General features: G+C 41.7%; 1 protein-coding gene across 2 annotated transcripts in view; it reads right to left on the minus strand.

Moving 5' to 3' along the window:
- PFDN1 (prefoldin subunit 1) overlaps positions 1 to 22,973 on the minus strand; it is an 84,255-nt gene that overhangs the window by 48,005 nt on the left and 13,277 nt on the right. For both annotated transcript variants that reach the window (XM_080920357.1, XM_080920358.1), the window contains exon 3: positions 15,009 to 15,093. In XM_080920357.1, coding sequence (XP_080776483.1) covers positions 15,009 to 15,093 — 85 coding nt within the window. The remainder of the gene's footprint in view (positions 1 to 15,008; positions 15,094 to 22,973) is intronic.

Below are 22,973 nucleotides of genomic sequence, written 5' to 3' on the forward strand. Positions count from 1 at the left end.
CAACTAATCATCCTCAAACTGATGCACCGCATAGGTAAAGCTTTATGCTGCAGCCTCTGTCTGAAAGCGCCACAACTGAGAGGAAGTTTCTAGCAGACTATCCCACAGTGGTGCCAACCTGCAGCCCACCCAGAAACTTAAGTAATTCACACACAGACTGACACTCTGACTTCTGAAAATGGTCTTAATGCTCTAAAAAGAAGGACTAAGCACTCAGAGCAACGAGTTAATAAGGAACTCAGAGAGCCAGTGAACAATCACACTACGACTGTCCAATGGAGGTAACATATTTACACAACTGGAAAAATAGAGATACGGCGACCGGAAGCCCATAAACGGACCTGGAGACGATGAAAACAGCGCAAAGCCTCAGCAGGCACAGATGCATGAGTCACAGGCACCGCCTGGCTGGTCTGTGTGGGTCAACAGAGGGCAGGAGTGGAGACTACAAGTCCACTCTGATATCAAAGCGCTATTTATAAAGCTTTCCAAAAACCCTGGTTCTTGCTGGAAACCCTGGTTCAGATGGAAAGAAGGAAGCTCACAGCTATACCTGTCGGCATCATCCCAGGAAACACTGCTCTGCCCCTAAGCTAAATTTCCAGACTAGACAAGCAAGCAGGACCTTGTTCACGGCCAAGTGCTCTGATGGGAAGCTCAGGTCCACATCACTAACTTCTCCGTCCAGGATGACTGATGCACAGCTCAGACCATGATGAAACCATCAATGGACCAAACGTCACAGTTGTCATTTGTCCCCAACTCCACACCCACCCATGCTACCATGGAACTGGTGTAAACAGACTGGAGTTTCATATGCCATTAGCTCTAAGTACTGACATAATACCAATTAAATTTATAATGACTCGGGAGTAATAAAAGAGTCTTTGGCACAATTCTCGATGCAAACATGATTCAAGGGGTGGTTCCATTTTGCCCTTTCTTCAACCCCTAGGTGTTAGGCCACATAGAAACCATGTTCACTCGGCACTGCCAAAGGAGAAAAAAAGCTTCATTTGTTATTTCTGAGTGGTAACCACAAGTTTGTTTGTTGAGACAGGGTCTCACATAACCCATGCTTGCCTCAAAAAGCCCTTCTTAGCCAAGATAGACTTTAACTTTCTGACCTTCCTCTTCAATTCGGGGATTGCAAGCATGTGTCCTAACACCTGGTCTAAACAGCACTGCTGACCAAACAGACTGAGTTATATCCCCAGTCCTTGATGTTGATTAAATTTTGCATATCTATGTATTTTGATTCTGTTCTAATTTTAAAAACGTTTATAGACATTTGGTGGTGATGTGCAGGATTAGCAAACAGGTGTGAAGAAGCTGGTGTAGTGGCAACACCTCTAATCCCAGCACTCCAGAGGCAAAAGCAGGTGGATCTCTGTGATATCTGTGAGTTCAAGGCTACCCTAGTCTACACGGTGAATTCCAGGACACTCAGTGTTATAGTGAGACCCTGTCTCTGAACAAACAAAACAACAAAAACAGGTGTCTGCCTTATACCTTACATAAATGATAACCTAATGTACAACACACAGCACTGAGTACTTTACACAGATGAAGCTGTAGGTGGGTGTGTTTTATACGGAAGACATGCTTTCCTTCCTAGTCCTACTCCCATTAGTTATGGTCTTGAGAAACTACTGACATGGGAGAAGAGGCTCATCTGCAAAGCACACATTTTCCTTTTGAGTTTGAGAGGGTTTGTCTACCTTTGCTGACCCCTAATGGGTCCTACCCTTCACCTATACGCCTAACTCTAGAGCAGCTGCATATTATACCACACTCTTCAACCACACCTTCACCAATAAGGATATATATATATATGATGCATATATTTAATTTTTTAAAAGATGAGACTTGATATTCATCTGACTTCTAACTGGTTCCGTTCCTGGTGAGAAACTTCTTTACTCTCACGTCCACTCCCGTAAGTCTACACAAGTGTATTTGGGGGAAGAAGCAGTAATTTATCCAAGATGGCAGTAAGTGAGAGTTATAGTTCTTGTTCTTTTACATCCTACTCCAAGAGTTCATAAGATCGTGTATTAATACTGAGTATATCACAGCAAACAGCATCTCCAACAGGCTAAGAACTTCAAGGTAAACTAAGTTACTTGAAAGCTGAAGTTTTTCTTAGTATATCCTTGAATCTTAAAGAAAAATGTCTGTGTGTGACTGCATAGAGAGAAAAGTACTTGGTTTTGTTTTGTTGTTTTAAGTGCATGAAATAAGAAACTCTGCTACCTGGGGTGGGAGATCCTAACACATGGGAGACTGAGACAGGAAGACAAAGATTTCCCAGCCTAGCCTGGGCAACAAAGTGAACCTCTATTGCAATAAACAAATCAAACAAAACTCTGTGCCATATATCTACGATATCTTCAGTAAAATCTGAGGTGGGCATTCCCTGTTAAAAGGAAACATGCCTGAAGGTTGAAGGCACCTAAGAGATGCTCAGTGTCTTCTGCCGATCCCTCCCTGCAGGTGATCCCAAGAACATAACACACTCAGTTCAGAGCTAGCTTGATGTCAACTTTTACCTTTGGCATACCTGTTAGGATTCTTCCAAACTCCACCCCACAGTTACCTGGCAACAGCCAGGTATGCTCCACCTCACAGTTACCTGGTAACAGCCAGGTATGTTCCACATCACCTGGCACTATAAAAGGGGCTGCTTGCCCCTCCTCACTCTCTTGTTCTCTCTTCTCTTGCTCTTACCCCTTTGTCCCTCTTCTTCCCATTCCCTTACCCCTTCTCTCTCCACATGCTCATGGCCGGCCTCTACTTCTCTACCCCCCCACTACCCTCTTAACTCCCCTCCCCATGCCCTGAATAAACTCTATTCTATACTATACCATCGTGTGGTTGGTCCCTCAGGGGGAAGGGGTGCCTCAACATGGGTCTGCCAGAGACATTCCCCTTCCCCCATATCTCACCACACCTCCATAGAACATATCCCCTCCACTCTATCTTTTTCCGAACAATACCCACCCAAGAGGAAACCTGCTTCCCTCAGCCATCTGAGAGTGGCCAGCTAGCTCTAGAGTCAAGTAAGAGAAAGCCAGCAAAGGTATTTGCAGGTCAGGACTGAAAACTAACTGGGCTGAGAATGTAGCTCAGTGGCAGAATGCTTGTCTAGTAGCATGTGTGAGGCTGTAAGTTCAATCAATTCCCAGCATACACACACACACACACAGAGAGAGAGAGAGAGAGAGAGAGAGAGAGAGAGAGAGAGAGAGAGAGAGAGAGAGAGCTTCATGTGAATACTAGACTTCCCTCAGAGAGATCCAAGACATCCCAAAAAAAAAAAAAAAAAAAAAAAACCTGTAATGAAAATAATCCATTGTTTTGGCCCCAGTGTTAAAGTAGTAAAATTCAGGCAATTCCTCACCCCAGATCAAAGAAGGAATTATGATGCAACAAAAGGATTTCAGAGACTTTAGTAATCTGAGGATATAAAAGCTCAAGAAAGTCCTGAGGTAAATGCAGAGCAGTAGAAGCAGAAGGAAGTCTGTTTTTCACACAATCCAGCACCCGGACACACAGCAGGGTGCAGGAAAGACATCTAAGGATCCTTCAACAGTTTCACAGACATGCAAATGGAGAACAGAGCTCCAGAGACAAACCCAAGCACAGCTTTCCACGTGAGCACTGTGGCCAGAGATGGCTCAGTGGGGCCAAGAGCCTGCTGCTAAGCCTGGAATTCAGTCCCCAGGACCTACAAGGGTAGAAGGATGACAGACTCTTCGGTCAAGATGTCTTCTGACCACCACACGTGAATAACCACAAGCAGGAGCCTGTGCTTGCACTCACTCCCGGGAGCGTGTGCACTCGGGAACACACACAAAAACATTGCTTAAAATTTTAAATTAAATGCAGGTGTACTGAAGTCACATGTGTGGTTAGCTTTTTTAAACAACCTGACATAAAACATCTGGTTAGGGCTACATACATTTCTTTTCCACACATTCACTTTCCCATTTAACCTACCAATCCTCATTTGCTTGCTAGCTTTTTCCTCTCAAATAAATTAATCAATCAATCAATCTCCAGCACCCCACACCCCACCTCCAACCCCCAACCCCCAACCACCGCACTATCAAAAGCCATAATCATCAGGCTACAGCTGCACGTTTAACCTTCAGCATGAACAGGTAACTGTGCTATTTGAGCCCCTAGGCTCTGGCTCTCCACTATAAACCGATGTGGGTCCCCAAGTGCTCTGGAGTGTAAGAAAAGAGAGCCTCAAACAATGGTTTGTTCAGTATTTTAAACAAATGAACAAAATCCACTCAGGGAAAATGGTACCAGGTTCCTTTTGCCTTTTCTCCCAGGAACCACACTGAACATCACGCTGTGCAGTTCATTGGTGAAGGCCTTAGAACACACTCCTCTTATTTGATATTTTTAGCAATTTAGTGGACAATGCCTGACAACTAAACATGCCCAGAATAGCTAAAGGGAGGGGGATTATCAGATACCACCAGCAAAAGACAACAACAAAGTTATCACTTCCTCTAGCCATAGGAAGACTCATTTTCCACATCTTTGCAGCATCACAGTTTAACCGTTAGAGTCACATATAAAAATAGTATTTCACCATAAAACACTAGTGGAAACTGATAAGGTTTCCTGAACTGGGCACTGTTCCATACTCACATCTATTTTCTTAAAAAACAAAGGCAGAAGCTGGGTGTGGCGGTGAATCTCTGCAACCCCAACACTTGGGAATACAAGACAGAAAGATCATAGCAATTTCATTAGCGCCAGGGCTACACTGAGACCCGGTCAGGACTGGCCAGCCAGTGGAACGGCTCAGTGATCAAAGGCACTTGGAGCTTAAGCCTGACTTCAGCACCAAACCCCACTTGGTGGAAGGAGAGAACTGACTTCCACAGCCATCTACTGAGCTCTGCATGTGTACTTCAGCATGCACACAGGAATGTTCAAGTGATGGGCGCATACACACACGCATACACACACACACACACATGCATACACACACACACACACACACACAGACACAGACACAGACACACACACGAGAAAAATAGATAATTTTATAATTTTTAAGGGAGTGCAATATATCTGTGTTCATTTTGTAAGATGATTGAGTGGGGAAGGAATTCTCCTGCAGGTGGCAGGTGAGAGAGTTGTTTGAAAGGAAGACAGAGTAAGATTGGAGAGCATCTTCCATTTAATCATAATTAGCAACATACAACCAACCTGAAATATTCTATTCATAAATGAAATATAGAGGGGGAAAAGGGGGGCTGGTTATTGTGGTGCATGCTTTTAATCCCAGCACTTGGAGGCAGAAGAAGTTTGATATCTGAGTTTAAGACCAGCCTGGTCTACACAAAAAAAAAATCCTGTCTTGGAAAACTAATAAATAATTTTTTAAAATAAATAAATGAAATATAACAAAACCATTTTTTAAATGACACTGGAAATTAAAACGGTGAATAAAGCTTCAACAAAGACCAGAGTCATTTACAACAGCAAGTGACTTGAAACCAAGAGGAACTAACAAAATACAATTTATAAAATGTCCATGTACAGTCAAGGAAATCTAATTTTTTATCAGCGTTTGCTGAACACAGGGACAAACATGTCAAAATTCCAAGGGTTGTGTAATTTTTAAGACCGTAAAAGTGCTACAAATGTATAAAGCATCTTCCTGTGTATGTTGATTTATGCATGTGTAGTTAAACACTGGTGATGGCTAGTACAAACTTCATTTTTTAAAAAATTTACAACATGTGTATGTGTGTGTCTCCATGTGAGTTTGTACATGTGAATACAGGCAGGTCCCCTGGAGATGGAGTTGTAGGCAGCTATGGATGCGAGGTACCACACATGGGTGCTAGGAACCCAACTATTCTGTAAGAATACTATTCTGGAACCTTACTACTCTGGAAGAAGAGTAAGCACTGTCAGTGCTGAGTCATCTCTCCAGCCCTCTGTATAAAGTACTTTAAAGCACCATATGAACATCTCTTTGACATAAGTGACTGCTACAAAAATATGAAAGAAGGTGCCATCATGCCATAAACATGCTTGATGTTATGTACACTGAGTACTGAACACTCTGGCTTTTTCTGGCCAATACCTTTTGGTCTGTCTGTCTAAAACAGGATCTCACAAAGCCCTGGCTATCCTAGAACTCACTAGGTAGCAAAGGAAACCCTTCGACTTCGGTTCCCCCTGCTTCTGCATCTGTGTACCACAGCACCTGCTTGGCCAGCATCTCTCACTTGAAGCTGGAGATCATCTGTCCTGTAAAACACTGAGAACTAGTGGAAGTGAGGGACTGATTCCTGTTTACCACATGGAGCTGCCCAGTAACATGACAGAGAAGTAAAGGTGTTAGCAAAAGAAACAAGCCTCCAGGTAGCCTGAGAAATATCTGAGGACTTCTCAAGCATAGGGATGAGGAAGGTAGGGCTCCTGTACATAAGTGGACACAAATGTGTTAACAGCCAAGGCTGAGGTCAATAACTCTCTGAAGCACTCAAAAGGAGATCTGTATGGGCTCAAACATTGCAAGAAGGACACAAGGCTCCCTAGAATTAGATCTGTGAGGAAAAACACAATAACATGCATCAATATGCAGGGAGCTCATAGCTGGGTTCATTGCAATGCACATTTAATTACTTCAAATTTTTTACCTTAACCATGAAATAAAGTTACACTATCAGAAAACAGTGAATCAAAAGTATGATGCATATAAAATACCTGTACAGTGTACCTGACAGATAGAGTTATCTAGTTAAAAGGAACAGTCTATTTGAACTGCTCACATCTAAATTCTCCTTAAACCAAAACTATTTCTACTGAGAAAATGAAATATACAAAGTTTATATTTAGGCAGATTTTAGTAAGGGGATCACAACGAATACACACTAAGGCACTGAAAATACTGACATAGGGAACCCTTGATCAAAGCAAAAGGTACATGTGGGCTTTGAGGGACCTATGGCTACACTACCTCTGCAGGCATGCCAGATGACGCTGTACTTCATTATGCCTCGTGACATTAGCACTTACAGATCTTACAGGTCACCACTGACGCTGAGGATTCCACCCACTGACACCCTAAATAACCAAAAATTATTTTGAAACAAAACCCACTTTTATAAATGCTGAGAACTCAAATGGCCTCTCTGAAGAAATGACCAGTTAGTTACATCTGAAACCTCAATGTACTTGGGAACTTAACTTTTGTATTTTAAAAAAAAATAAAGAAATGCGCCCATTAGATTCTTTTCTATATAGTTACTCCTAAAAGCTAGGAGTTTGTGGAATTAATTTCTGACACATTTTATATTTCCAGGACTCAGATTCTGCTGGAGTGAAGCTCCTCCTCAGCAAGAGTATGTCATAATCAGTCACACTCTGAGATCTACACAGATGCAAATGGACTGTCTGCACTTCTTCCTAATGTTATACTAGACACCAGGGAAAATGAGCAAATCACCTTAGAAACAAGCACTTCACACACTCTGAACAGAAGAAACAAGAAAAAAGAATACGGAGTGATTTTGCTTATAAAGTCCAATAAGAGGGCAAGTTATATTATTTTTAGGATACATTCACGGGTAATAATAAAACTAAAATTTTTATTCTATGTCACTGGTGTTTTACCTTTATGTATGCCTATGTACCATGTGCATGTCTGATGCCCAAAGAAGTCAAAAGAGAGCATCAGATCCCTTGGGAATGAAGTTACATACTGCTGTTAGCCACTAAATGCTACCAATTAAATCCTGATCCTCTGGAAGAATATCCAGCATTCTTAATGGCTCAACTGTCTCTGGGCTCATGAAGAGTGAAATAGTGGGAGCTGGAAAGATGGCTCAGCCGTTAAAAGCACAGATACAAATTTGAATCCCAGCACCACCAAGTACCTATGGCTCCAGCTTCAGGCTTCCTTAGGCACTTACAACTCTCATGCACATACCCACCACGGACATACAAGCATACCCACACACACACATGCACTGACACACACACACACACTCACACTCAGACCCACACGCTGGCATACACACAAATAATTTAAAATAACAAACTAAAACTTTTTAAAATTTTTTAAATTTAAAAATATCTTATATGTAAGAGTGTTTTCCTGTGTGCATGTACGTGTAACACATGCATGTCTGGTGTCTTTAGAATTCTAAAGAGGATGTCAGATCCCTGAGAACTGGGGTTATAGATGGTTGTGCTCTGCCATACTAGAAACTGAACCTGGATCTTCTGCAAGATCCTTCAGCAAGTGCTGGCCCAGCTCTCCAGCCCCAGAATAAATCTTTTTTTTTTTTTTTTAATGAAATAGTTGCCTCAAAAGTTAGGGTGATAAAAAGCAAGCAAGCAAGCAAGCCAGGCATGGTGGCAAATGGCTTTGATCGAAGCACTAGGAGTCAAAGGCAGGCAGAGCTCTGAGTTCAAGACCAGACTGGTCTACACAGGAAGCTGGAGAGCCAGGGCTATGTAGAAAATCTTGTCTGAGGAATACAAAGAAAGGTAGGCTAGTAGCCAGGCATGGTGGCAACAGGCCTTTGCACCCTGATCTTAGAGGTAGAGGCAGGAGGATCTCTGTTGAATGTGAAACCAGCCTGGTGTACATAGGGAGCTGCAGGTCAGCCAGGGCTCTGTCTCAAAGACAAAACAAAACAAAAGAGGTCAGGGTCGGGACCTAGGGATTAGTGGTGGTTGCCTGTGGGGAGGGCAAGCAGAATGGTAGTGTAACCAGGATATGGAAACAAATGTGCTGGGATACCTCTATGTTTGATTTTGCAGCCTTATCATTATATGGGTATTTCTTTAATAGCCACTAAATATGTTTAATACAAATTTTTTCAAATTCTGCATCTCACTACAAAATAACCAATTAAACTAAAAGTGTAGTGGGCTCCAAAGTGAATTACAGGAACAGCTGAAATGGGTATACTCCATTACTAAAGTCCTGTGGAGTCTTTACAGGCTGATTTTACTTTAATTATGTGTGTATAGGGAGGGAGGTATGCGTGTGAGTGCTGGTGCATGCGGAGGCTAGATGTGTCAATTTGCCTAAAGGTGCAGGTACAGGCAATGTGAGCAGCCTGCCAAGGGCAGTGGGAACTGAACTCAGCCTGGTGAAAAACAGTGCATGCTCTTAACCACTGAGCCATCCCTCCAGCCCTCAGACTTGATGTTTTGAAAACATTCCAGTGACCTCTAAAGACAGATCCATCACAACAGCTCAAAATTAAATACTGATGGCAAAGTTGGACATCCATCCAGGTGCCACCTGTGCTCTGGAAAAAATTACCCTCAATGGGCAGAGTAAAATTTCCTTAATCATAGGAATTCCTTCAAAATATGTTCTCATCAGGAACCAGAGCTAAGCCAAGTACTACATCACAGACACCTCATATCCACTTCTCAAATCACTCTTCTTTCAGAATGTTTTGGGTTTTACTCACGGCCTGGGCTAGGGATGTATTTCAACAACCTAATACTGCAACCCTACGTCAGAAGCAGCGCTAAGCCAAGGGCAGAAGCCTGTATTTCCTCTCATTCTGTCACTGCTGAGCTAACCAGGGTGGTGGGGAGGGTGGAAACCCTGTTGAAAAGAGAAAGGAATAGCAAAGGCAAAAGATCATACAGCTGTGCCTAGCACCAGACAGAACCCATAGAGAAGGGCCAGCCAGCAGGTCACACCAGTCAGAGATACCAAAGGGCACCTATGAAATACAGCAAAGAACAGAAGACACGTTAGCAAGTAGGTGGACGTAAAACTCTAACAATGGCTACCAGAAATCAGTGGGTTGTTTCCTTAAGAAGAGCTGAGAAATTCCTAAAAATATAAAACCTACTCTGAGCTGCGCATGCAGTAACCATGGAGACTCACACAACTCCCTTTAAGTACCACTGCCCACTAAACTGACAGATGAAAAGACATAAATACTGTTACAGGAGATCCCACAAATCTCTCATCAACTAACTGAATAAACAGAAGAAAAACCAGAAGCAGAAAGAATTGATGTGAGTCTGTTCAAGTACACAAGTAGGTTTTAGGTTAAAGGAACAGACTACTAATGTGTGCAGTTAAAAAGAACATAAGAAGCAGTTTGGAGTAGCATACTCCCTTAATCCTAGCGTTGAGGAGGCAGAGGCAAGTGGATCTCTTCAGTTCAAGACCAGCCTGGGTTACCTAGAGAAACCTGCCTCTAAACACCAAAAACCAAATCAAATCAAACTAAAAAAGAACATAAGGATCGTTTCTGGAGAAAATCGGAGCATGTGGGGACTGCTGTTAAGAACAGGGAAGTGCACACATATTTCATGGCACTGTTCTATAACTACTGCATTCCCTTCACACACTTGTTCTTTTACAGTTAGTGTGTGCGGGAGGATGCACACGTGTGTGGGAGGATCCACGTGCCTGTGGAGGTCAAGGGGGACAACCTGCTGGAACTGGTCTCTCCTACCACTGTGTGGGTCCCAGGGATTTTCATCTGGCTTAGCAGCAAGCACCTTGACTTGATAAGCCATCTCACTGACTCCCAGTGTTGTCGAACAACACAAGGGTTGTTAGGGAACTGTGCTGGGCATGTGTACTGTCAGCACTTCAACAGTACACGCTAACTTCTTTCTGTGACACACTGAAGTAATTTTCAGGATACTTCAAACTCCCATTTGTAATTATTGTATCTGTTATTGGTGAGATAAGCTTGATAACTAGTTTTTTAAACTTAGATTTATTTATTTTTATTTCCTGCATATGAGGAAACGTACATGTATGTGCACCACCTTTGTGCAGTGCATAAGAAGGCTGTTTAGAGTTACAGATGACGTGATGCACCACACAGGTGCTGAAAACTGAACCTGGGTTTTCTGCAAGAACAGCAAGTGCTCTTAACTGCTAAGCCAACACTGAACCTTTGATGTCACTAGTCTTTTAGGATACTACAAACCATGTCCATATAAGAAGATAACATCACCTACTTTAAAAAATTGGCATAGTTAATGAAACATGCATACCAGAACTAAAATAAGTCAAAAGAAAGGCCACTTTAGACAACAGCCAGGTTGTAAATGGAGAAGAAAGTGGAAGAAATGTAAAGTGCTCCTCTAGGGAGCACAGCCGCCTTCGCAATGATGGAGGGAACTCTAGCAGTCTAGACAGACAATCAAACCAGCCGCCACAAGCCCTCAAATCAAAGCCAGCCTCTACCTCTCCATTCTGTAAAGGCTGAGAACGCTGCAGGAGTTTACAGCCACTGCCGCTGACTCATGAGGCTTAAAGAAAGATGGCGTCTCACTGTATGAGAGTGCAAGATGAAGCAGCAGCCAGTGTAGGAACTACAGCTGAGAACAGATCATTAATAATGTCTATGCCAACAATAGCTTCCCACTGGAAGACGCCACCTAGGGCTCTCATAGCTAGAGAAGTCCATTCTTGACTTTAATAATACAGCTGATGATTTAAAGTGAAGCCAATGGGTCGTTTGCTATTCTGAACTTTCAAGGGTCCCGGACACCGTATCTTCTCTGACTGCTCCCTATGATCCAACAAAGCCTGGATGACTGCAAAAACATGCATGGTTTCCAGCATGCTTTTCTGAAAATGTTAAGGTTGGTGCTGAAACCTACAGCTCAGAGAACATATAACTGAGCATGTCCCTGGTCACCCAACAGCTCAAGTCCTCACATTTGCTAAGACAGTAAGTATGGCACAGTTTCCATTTGCACTGTTCAAGCCAAGCACTTCAGAGGGTTCAAGGCCAGCCTGCCTACAACAGTGAGGGCAGAGAGGAGGAGTGCCTGCACAAGGGCCTGTGCATAGCTGTCCATCATGGCTGCCACAGAGGGCGACTCTGATGGCCCTGGACAAGGTAAACTGAAAGGATTCATTATTATATATTAAGAGCACTGGTAGCTCATGGGAGGAAGCTGAAATATCAACATTACACAAAGTTTACAGGCTGGTTGGGGATATAGCTCGGGGTAGTATGCTTGCCTAGTATTCTCAACGTCCTGTGATGGACTGACAGCACAGCATAAGGACCTGGATGTAGTGGCACATGCTGGTAACCTCAGTTGGCCGAGAGAAAGTTCAGAGGTTAAGGGCACTGGTTCTCGTACAGGACCTGGGTTTGATTCCCAGCAACCATTTGGCAGCCTATGACCATCTAAAGATCTAGTTCTGGGGAACCTGAAACCTCTTCTGTCCTCCTCAGGCAACAAGAACATACATGATATATATATATATATATATATATATATATATATATATATATATATATATATATATATATATATATATATTATCATGTATGCAGGCAAAAGAACATACACATAAAATAATAAAACTAATACGAAAATCTTAAAGAAAAAGTTCAGATCGTTGTCAGTTGTACAGTGGATTGAAGGCTGCCAATCCAAAAAGAAAAGTACTACACTGACAGACTCTTAAATGTAGCACATGACACTGTTCCAAAGCCTTTCGCCTACAGTACAGCGTCTTACAGAATTAGATTGCTGGGTTTTTGCTGTCTATCAACCCAGGGCATGCTAGGCAAGCACTCGCTCTGAAAATTTTAAGTTTTCAGGACAATGTTATTATCTTTTAAAATTACCATAGTCACCCCAACATTCAGCAACTACCATCCTGATCAGTCAGAAGCCATCTATTCTTAATATAGGCCATACAGTGCACAGGCACATACACACACACAGAAAAATCATAACTCACCAGAGTTCAGATGATCATTCACACTTTTCTACAATAAAGCATTTTTAGATCTAGTATTTATTTAGCCACTCGGTGGTGACACGTGCCCTTAATCCCAGCACTCAGGAGACAGAGGCCAGCCTGGCCTACAGAGTGAGTTCTAGGACAGCCAGGGCTACATAGCGAGACTCCTTTTTTTCCCCCCCAGTTATCTTATTTATCGTGTGGTGTGGGAACTTGGCTTCCATGTATGCCTGTGTGCCACATACATGCCTGGCGACCACAGGGTTAGATGGGATCTAAAACTAGAGCTACAGGCTGGAGGCTAAGTGGGCGCTGAGAACTTACCCTGAGTCCTCTGCAAGAGCAACAAGTGCTCTTAATCACTGAACTAGCTTTCCAGCCCCAAAAAAGCATTTTTAAGTTAAGGCATATGCATTTTAAGTAAAAAGACAGAGCACACTATATATATGCTAAAGTATGATGTAAACACAACTCTCTTAGGTACTGAGAAACAAAAAAAATCATTTTAACCTTAATATAATACATCTTTATTACTGCCAAAATCTGGGATATCTTCAAGGCCTGTCTGTACACTAATGCAGACATAAGGCTCCGGCAATAACTGAATGCAGAGGCAATAAGAGCCTGCAACAGTGGGAGAAATGCAAAATAAGAAGCCAAATACAAAATTACACTGTTAAACCAGAAGGCTAGTGATACTTATCAAGTGACATAGAATAATGTTCTATTTTTTTAACATATGTGTGTATGTACATATTATGTGTGAAAATACTTATATTGAACAAAGTCAAAATAATACATACCAAATTGTACCTGTAATACTTGGAAGAATACAGGAAAACAAGATTATATTTTCAAGTTTAATTTTTTCTATTTAACTTTTTTGTTTTTTATAGTGCAGATTTATTATGTGTATAATATAAATAACATGTAAAACCGTTAGAGACCTGAAAGAAGAAACTTAACACCCTAGAGCAGAGACTATTGAGCCCTAGTGGTTTTCAATCCCCTAGCACTCATTCTATGAGAGAGAGAGAGAGAGAGAGAGAGAGGTGTGTGTGGGTATGTACGTGTGGTGTGTGTGTGTGGTATGTGTGTGTGAGGTGTTTGTGTGTGTGTGTGGCCCTGAGGAATCCCTGCAGACTAGAGGGGCTGTCTCCCCAGTTCAGCAGAGGGTTGAGTCATAGTTTGAACCACTGCCTCAATAGTACTGACAGAAATTAGATCACATGACCTATGAGATCATGATGTATCCACCCTCATCACAGGAAACCTTGGTGCCTAAGAAACAGCCAAGTTTTTGGTCTAATGTAACCTCTGTGACATAGAGGACAAACCCTTCTCCAAAGCTCCAAAGAAAACCCACTAAAGGATCCAGAACACGAGGAACCTGTAATAACAAACTTGAGTTCCTTGCACTTTCCTAGTCTGTTGTCTTTTACCCAAGTTTTAAAGTTTTGTTGTCCTCACTGGAACACACAACATCCCTCAGATTAAGTATAAAGTAATTAATAATTATTACTGTCTATTAATTCTGCATGTGAACGAACAGTACAGAAAGGTGGCTTTCACTTTCCGGCAGCTGACACTCTGCCCGTTAGTCTGCCCATCTGCCGTAACGACTTTCAACGGTGCACTACTCCATTTAAATTTATTCTTTGGTTTATGTCTTCTTTTTTTTTTTTAAAGAAATTGTCCACTAAAAGACCGCAGAGGGGGCCAGAGAGATGGCTCAGTGGTTGAGAACACCAAAAGCACTGACTAAACTTCCAGAGGACCCAGGTTCAATTCCCAGCACCCACATGGCAGCTCACAACTGTCTGTAACTTTAACATCTGACCTCACACCAACACACAGGAGAAACACCAATGTGCATAAAAAAATAAAATAAAGAATTTTTTAAAACACCAGAGAAAATACATTCAGATCAACACCTTGTCTTTAAAACTGTCCACTCTCCTAGTTATCCCGGGGCTCTCTTTGTAGACCAGGCTAGCCTCAAACTCACAAAGATCTGCTTGCTTCAGTCTCGGTGCTGGGGTTAAAGGCCTGCACTATCACTGTGGAGCAACAGCTTCGCTTATCTTCAAAGACTGTCACAAACATGGCTGTTCCACAGTTTTAACATAACTAGAACAAATCAGATAAAACCAAACAGTGACCTAAACTCATGTTGGCCCTGTTTTCATTTCATACAACACAGGGGTGCGGCTTTTGTCCCCTGGAAGGTCATGGCTGATGTTGGGCATACCTCCAGCTCTTTAATTTTCTCTTCTGCTATTTTCTGTTTTTCTAACAGCTGGTTGTGAATTACTTCCTTGGACTGCAGAATAAACCTAGAAAACAAAAGAGTTTAAAGTTAAACCACATGACTACTATATTCAAAACCACTAGATTCAGGACAAAAAAAAAAAAAAAAAAAAAAAAAAAAAACTGTTCCATTAAATACACTTTGGAAACCGGAACAGTTCTCAAGCTTCATTGGCCAAAAATCTAAATAAATAAAAATAAAGGGATAAAGGTAAATTCTGCTTTCTTATTTAAAGGACATTGGGCCGCTGAAAATATTTGCGATAGGAAAAAATGGCAAAAGCATTAAAAAGTCAACATATAAGGTACAAAAATGTCCAGTAACTTTGAGTTGTCTTTTTGTGAAGATTTTTAAAGCAGTATTTGTAAATTGGAGCATCCTTCCATCTTTTTGGCTTTTTGTAACAGCAGTAACTCATGACCTTTAAAGTCACAATCGCGTACTGTGTTAAGATCAATGCTTTAGTGTCTCTGTGCACTCCTCACACAAAGGCACTGCATAAGCCACAGTGTCTTTTATTACTGTTCCCAGTGTATAATACCTCTGGAGAGCTCAAAACGCACAAACAAAACTGAACTTTTTCCATTTCACAGTCAGGCATTTTATTTACCGCTGTTGAGGGTTCAAATATGGGGAAGCTTTATGTATTAACACTGAATTGTGACATTAAATTCATAAATCTTGCCACAGGAAAAGGAAGAACAAACTGTTTCAGAGCCTCAAGGAAGGGAACTGAATGAAGTATTTCTCTTCTGGAACCATGGAAGAGCTTCCAATTACTCAAACTACTTTTAAGATTATCTACCTAGGCTAAAATAGATTTCAAGTAATAATTATGATTACTTTTTAAAGATAATTTATTTTGATATGCATTATTTTGCCTGCCTATGTATTTGTGTGAGGGTGTCAGAGGGATGCTGGGAATTTGAACCCAGGTCCTCTGGAAGAGCAGCCAGTGCTCTTAACCACTGAGCCACTGCTCCAGCCCAATTACAAATATGTAATTGGACAATTTCACCTCTCTACACTTAAGGACTCAGCAGCAAAGAACCAAACATTATCTTTTAACAAAAAAAAAGCCAGACAAGTAGAAGTATCAACATGTGGCTTTTTTCTGTCAGCTTAAAAGAAACAACAGGATGCCTAGGTAGAATCTGAACAAGAAACTCTGTTACCATGGATACTGAACAAAGGACACTCACAGAGCAACTGGAGACCTGTCATCTGAGAAAAAACTTTTCTTCTCCTTCAGGAATACACCTTATCATACATACTAATACAGTCCCATGAACTCTTTCAGGCCAGGATTCCTGACACTTCCTCATCCATTATGCCAATCACTCAGATGTATCTTTTTTTTAAGATTTATTTTACTTTTATGTGTATATTTTGCCTGTGTCAATCTGTGTGCACTGCATGTATGCCCGGCATCTATAGAGGTCAGAGGTGGACATCAGACATCCTGAAACTGAAGTTAAAGATGGTAATGAGCCACTGTGTGGTGCTGGAAAATGAACTAGGGCTCTGCAAGAGCAACAAGTTCTCTTAATGGATGAGCCACCTCTCCAGCCATAGTCTAACTATCTGAACTGATGATTCTTCATTATATCCTGGGAAGATGATTCACAACAACAACAACAACAACAATAAATTAATTGTAGGTCTTTCCCTATAGAATCCACCATATCTAAACATTCTTACTGGACCCAAGAGACGAGTGCTATTTCAGATAAGGCTGGGTCACGCTGAGAGGTTTTTCTCTTTCAGAATCTGGGAATGTTATTCATGAAGATCTGTCTGAACTACAAGGGGTCCTAATGACATAACATGAAAAGCGTCACACAGGCAAGGCCCAGGAGTGGCCGATTATTGTACTCATGCAGTTTTCAAACAGCACTGACTGTCTACCATTGAGTAGTATTCTCAAATGATAGGCCATTAGACATCAGCTTTCTTAGTGTCTGGGAAATTTTCAAGGCTAAGATTAGAGGGCAAGTCATTACTTTATGTGGCCTTTAAAAAGAAAGTTATCTGAACAGATACTAAATCCCTTGAGCAGAAAATAAAGTCACTAGAAAGCAAGAACAGTAAACAACAGAAACACGGTTGTCCATGGCCACATGTCCCTAAGGTCGCTGTATCAGCCAGGCCGACTTCACAGGCCAGAGCCAGCCAGCCCACTACTGTGAGCCTAAAACATCTCAGTCATTCAGGTTTTGAACAAGATGAGTATTTTATAAGCCTGAATGTTTACCCAAAGGGGCTGCTGCATATACAACTCAAAAACATAATGTATGGAAAGTTTTCTAGCCCTCAATTCAATATGTGTCACAGATACTCTCTACAGCTATTAGAAAGACTTCCAAAAGGCTGAGTCCTGAGAAGACCTTGGAAAATGAGTTATCTATAACCGAAGAGGCAATGAATTATTTGGAAACAATGTATCATGAGTCTTATTATCATAAATATTTAGTACACAGTTTCCAGAAGAGAATCTCATTGAGCTCCTGCCTAATTATTTTTATAAACAGATAGATAATAAAATGATTGTAATTGAAAACCTAAAAAAAGAAAAGAAAAAGAAAAAAAGAAATTCTCCTGTGACAATGATGAGCAGCCAGTGTACAGGTAACAGCTAGGATTATATAACTTTTATTAGAGTCATTGCTTCGAAATGACCTCCATTTTCACCTGGAAGTCAATGCCCTGTGGCCCTGCAAAATCAACTCTCAAAGACATATGACCTTCTGCATTCGCTCCTAGTTTATTTGCAATTATGTCACCCAGATAACATATTTCTCTGACTTTTCCCCCTCTATGAGGAACACCACAGGCAGTGATTCAGATCACACTATTCAGTATGGATCAAAAGTACTATGCACCTTCCGGAACTGTTCAGGACCAGTGGCAATGTAGTTTGCTAGGGACACCTTGAAAGTATGGTCACCTGAACACATGCCATTCAAAAACAAATGCTCAAAACACTTAAAAAAAAAATCTTAATGGCATTTCATTTTCAAGACATCCACAAATTAAGTAGCAAAAAAAAAAAGGGGGGGGGGATGAATAAGAATGAACCAAACTGGAACTAGACAAAGGGGTGTTCGCCTGTAATCTGACCCTAGAGACAAGCAGGAGAAATAAGAGTTCAAGGTCACCCCTGCTACAGAGTGAGTTGGAGGTCAGCCTCAACTACATGAGACCCCATCTAGAAGAATTTTCTATTCAAGGCAGATTCCCAAAGGGTTCCACCTTTTGCCTAAGAGTACTGAAAAATAAATTTGCCTCTTTGTAGGACACAATAAAACTACCTTAGGAGTAAGGAGAATAACCAAATAAAAACTATCTTTTACGAAAATATAATCCAGCCAGGCACAGCAGTACTTAGAAGGCAGAGGCAGACAGACCTCTGTGAAATTAAAGCCAGCCTGGTCTATGTAGTAAATTCTAGGACAGCCAGGGCTACATAATGAGACCTCTCAGAACAAGCAGACAAAACAAACATAAAAGAATATATAAGCAGGAGCTAGGGCAATGGCTCAGTGGTAAAGCGCACTCTCCTCTTTCTACAGCACCCAGATTCAATTCCTAGCACCCACAAGGTTGACAGCAACCACCTATCTGAGAGCACCAGACATGCATGTGTACATTCACGCAAAACACTCATACAATCTTACACACACACACACACACACACACACACACACACACACACACACGCACACACTCATGCACACATGCATGCATACATACACACAGGAGAGGGAGAGCATACCATTCTTGCAAAGAACCTGCTTTTGATGCTCAGCACCCATGTCAGACAGCTCACAACCACCTGTAACTCCAGCTCTAGGAGGATCCAACACTTCAACATGTTTGGCCTCTGACACATGTGCACTTACTCACCCATAAACAAATTTAAAGCAATAAAAACTAATCTAAGCTGGGCAATGCTGGTATGTGACTTTAATTCCTGTACTTGTGAGACACAAGCAGGCAGATCTCTGAGTTCTCCACACAGCAAGTTCCCAGGACAACCAAAGTTACACTGAAAGATCCTGTCTTAAAAAACAATCGAGTGTGTCTCTGTGTGAACAAGCAATGGGACATGTTAGGTACGCCAATGCCTCAGATTCACTGGAAAGACAACACATCCCCTGGTCCAAGTGCGAATGGTGAGAAATGGCCAATGTTAGTTAAAAACAGTATCTGCAAAAAGTGAAGTAAAGCTTCCTCCTTCTGGATAACTGGACGATCAGCTCCCAGATACTCCCCTACAGAGACCCCTCCCTACCAAGGTGAGATAGCCCACCTCTTCCTTCATGCTGTACACAATAAACACACTTGGTATCCAGGATGCTGGTGCACCTCCATCTGAGCATGCAGCCCACCCAATCCCAGCTTTCCATTACTTATGTCTAACTTTCTTAATCTCTCTTTGTTCCCACTTAGGTTTCCAGCACCAGCCACATGAGCCATGACAAAAAACAACACGCATGAGCCACTTCTCACAGGCCAAAGTTACAACAGCTATGGACCTCCAAATATGCTGAGCTCAAAACCAACTTACAGCTGCTCCTAGACAAGTGGCACAGTTGAAGTTAACTGTAAGAAAGGCTACTAAAATGTACTCAACGGGCCAGGAAGACAGCTCACCAGGTAAAGTACCTGCTGTGGGAGCCCAAGGGCCCGAGTTTGACCCTCAGAACACACATAAAGGTGGAGAGAAAACCAAGCCTCCATGTTGAGTTGTTCTTTGACTTCTGTACTCATGTATCTACATCTCTCTCTCTCTCTCTCTCTCTCTCTCTCTCTCTCTCTCTCTCTCTCACACACACACACACACACACACACACACACACACACACACACCCCTACACCTACATATCTGATTTTTTTAAATTACTCAACATAGAGGCCTTAGTGTTAAGAGCACTTGTTGTTCTTCTAGAAGTCCGAGTTAAGTTCCCAGCACCCACACTGGCTAACAACCATCTATACAGCTCCAGGAAATACAACTCCCTCTTTTGACCTCTATAGGTCCTGCACACATGTGTCATGAACATTTACATAAATATAAATAAAATGGGGTTGGAGAGAGATGGCTCAGTGATTAAGGGCACTGACTGGTCTTCCAGAGGACCTGAGTTCAAATCCCAACAACCACATGGTGGCTCACAACCATCCTTAATGAGATCTGATGCCTTCTTCTGCTGTGTCTGAAAAAAGCATGTACTCATATACATAAAATAAATAAATCTTTATATAATATATAAACAATTAACCCTTTCTTGTTTATGTAGAGTTCTAAAAAATGAATGATAAAGCATACACAAAAAGGCCTCAAGTTCTCTACCTAAGAGGAAAAGAAGAGAGAGGAAAGAAACATGTAAAGAGATCATGAGCTTACACTTTTAAAGGCCGTGTGCAACACTGCCTCACTGAACTTGCACTTTCTTAAACAAACCAACCACCACTCTCAGATAATCAGCATCCTTGCCAGTTTCAAAAATGAAAACACACACACACACACAAAACAAAAAGAACTGAACAAAGTATAAACTACTGCAAACCAAAGATAAAGACAGTCTTAAGGGCAGCCAGAGAATGACACATTACTTAGAGATAAGAATTATAAACTATGCAAGAAGACAGCAGTGTGACATTCTCAAAGTGCTTTAAAAAAAAAAAAAAGGTATCAGCCAGCATAGGTGAATATATACTTCAAAAATAAAAGAAATTCAAACAAAAGCTGAGAGTATTTATCTTGGCAAACATATACCACAGGAATGCTACAAATAGTTCCTTCACCAAGAGAAATGGAAGGGATGGAGACATAGCTATGTGTCAGAGTGCAGCCCTGCTTAGCATGTACAAGACCACAGGTTCAATCTCCAGTACTTAAAAGCTGAAAAGCAAGAGAATCATATGTGAAAACAGTCCAGGCAAGCCTTGACTACATAGACCATCTCAAAATAAGCAAGCAAACCCCATGTATCAACTAATTCTCAAAGGCACCAAAAATATATACTAGAGGAAGAACAGCCTACTCAGAAAATGGTGCTAGGAAACTGGATATTCAAAATGCAACAGATCCAACTTGATTCCTATCTCTTCCCCGTACAAAACTACATCAGAAATCTAGATCTATCAAGACCCAAAACTCTTAAACTACTAGATGTACAAAGAGAAACATTTCAAGACATTGTTACAATTTGGGTGTCCTGGTGGGAGTGGCTCATGCTTGTAATCCAAGCACTTGTAGGTCTGATACAGGAGGATTGCTACAAATAGCCAAGGATACACAGTGAGCTCTAGCCCCCATTATAAATTGGACATCCTACCTCAAATAAATGAGACAGAATGACTTTCTGGACAGGACCCCCCAAAATCATGGGAAACAAGATGCTATTCCATTAAACCACCTTGTTGCTTGGAACAGGCTCTCCCTATTTAGCCCTGGCTGGCCACAAACTCCCTATATATAGACTAGGCTGGCCTCAAACTCACAAAGATTCACCTACCTCTGTTTCCTGAGTACTGAGATTAAAGATGTAAGGCACCATTCCCAACTCTACCTTGGTTTTTGAGACAGGAGCTCTCACTGGGACCTGGGGCACACCAAACAGGTTAAACCGCTGACCAAGAGCCCTTAGTGAATAATCATCTGTCTGCCAGGCTTGTAATTATACACCATCATGCATGCCCACCTTTTTACTTGGGTGCTAGGGATTGAACTCAGGTCTCCATGCTTATTTGGCAGAATTTTTCTGGTTGAGTTATCATCTCATAGACAGACAGACAGGCAGGCACGCACGCACGCACGCACGCACGCACGCACGCACGCACGCACGCACACACACACACACTTTAAGATGAATCCTAATTTTTACAAAGTGAAGACATAATAATTAATTACCTAAGTATGGTGACAAATACATTTAATCCCTCAGGGCCTAAGGCAAGAGAACTACTATATCCAGCCAGCCAGAACTGCACAGTGAGAGTCTTCCTCATCTTTAGTCCCAGCACTCCATAGGCAGAGACAAATGAACCTCTAAATTTGAGACCACCCTGGTTGTTGAGTGACTGTCCTCTAAGCCAATCAACTGCCAACTTAAGAGAGTTCAGTTGTATCTCCTGGCAAAAAGATTATCCCAGCTGGGTCTGTTAACTTTTTATACCATCTCATGGAGGGGGAGAGTCAGAAGATTGTCACCCAAGTATCTAGCCACTTTCCTGCCGGGTATATATAACTCTGTCATTTAATTGCATTGCATATGGCCTCTGAGGGAAGATGAGAGGAGGGGGCTCCATCTCTATGTAGTTACAAGGACACTCTCATCCCTGCTGGGTAAAGGTTGTCCAGGTGCAGCTTGTTGAGGAGGGAACACCCACACCTGTAGGTAACCCCAATAAACTCAATGGTTCTCCAGAGTGAACTCTGGCAGAACTGTGCCTAAATTGTCCTTGGGACCTCAGGGAAAGGGGTAGACATTGCTTATGTCTCTTCCTGGAAAGTAATTTTAGCAACATGGCCTACTTAGTAAGAGACACACAGTGAGCTTAAAAAAAAAAAGGTAAAGCAAAAATAACACTGAAACTTTCTATGCTGATGGCATTTCTATAAACATAGTAAATGCTCCTAAAACTTGCCAGATCAAATTAAAAGAGGAAAAAAAAAAAAAAAAAGAATGCTTCAAAATTTGGAAGCACTGAAAGGATGGAAAAGCCATTTGCTGAAATGAGGAAGGCTGAGCAACATGGCTTATTCATAAAGAGCAAGAACTTTATGTCGGCCAAGTTAATTCTGAGATACATATTAAAACACCAACAGAGATGTAAAGTAGACAGCTAGATAAACAATTTCAGAATGCAAAAAGGCAGTCCAAGTTAAAGATAAAA

This window comes from Micromys minutus, assembly GCF_963924665.1.
Source record: "Micromys minutus genome assembly, chromosome: 8".
In the NCBI taxonomy this organism is placed as follows: domain Eukaryota; kingdom Metazoa; phylum Chordata; class Mammalia; order Rodentia; family Muridae; genus Micromys; species Micromys minutus.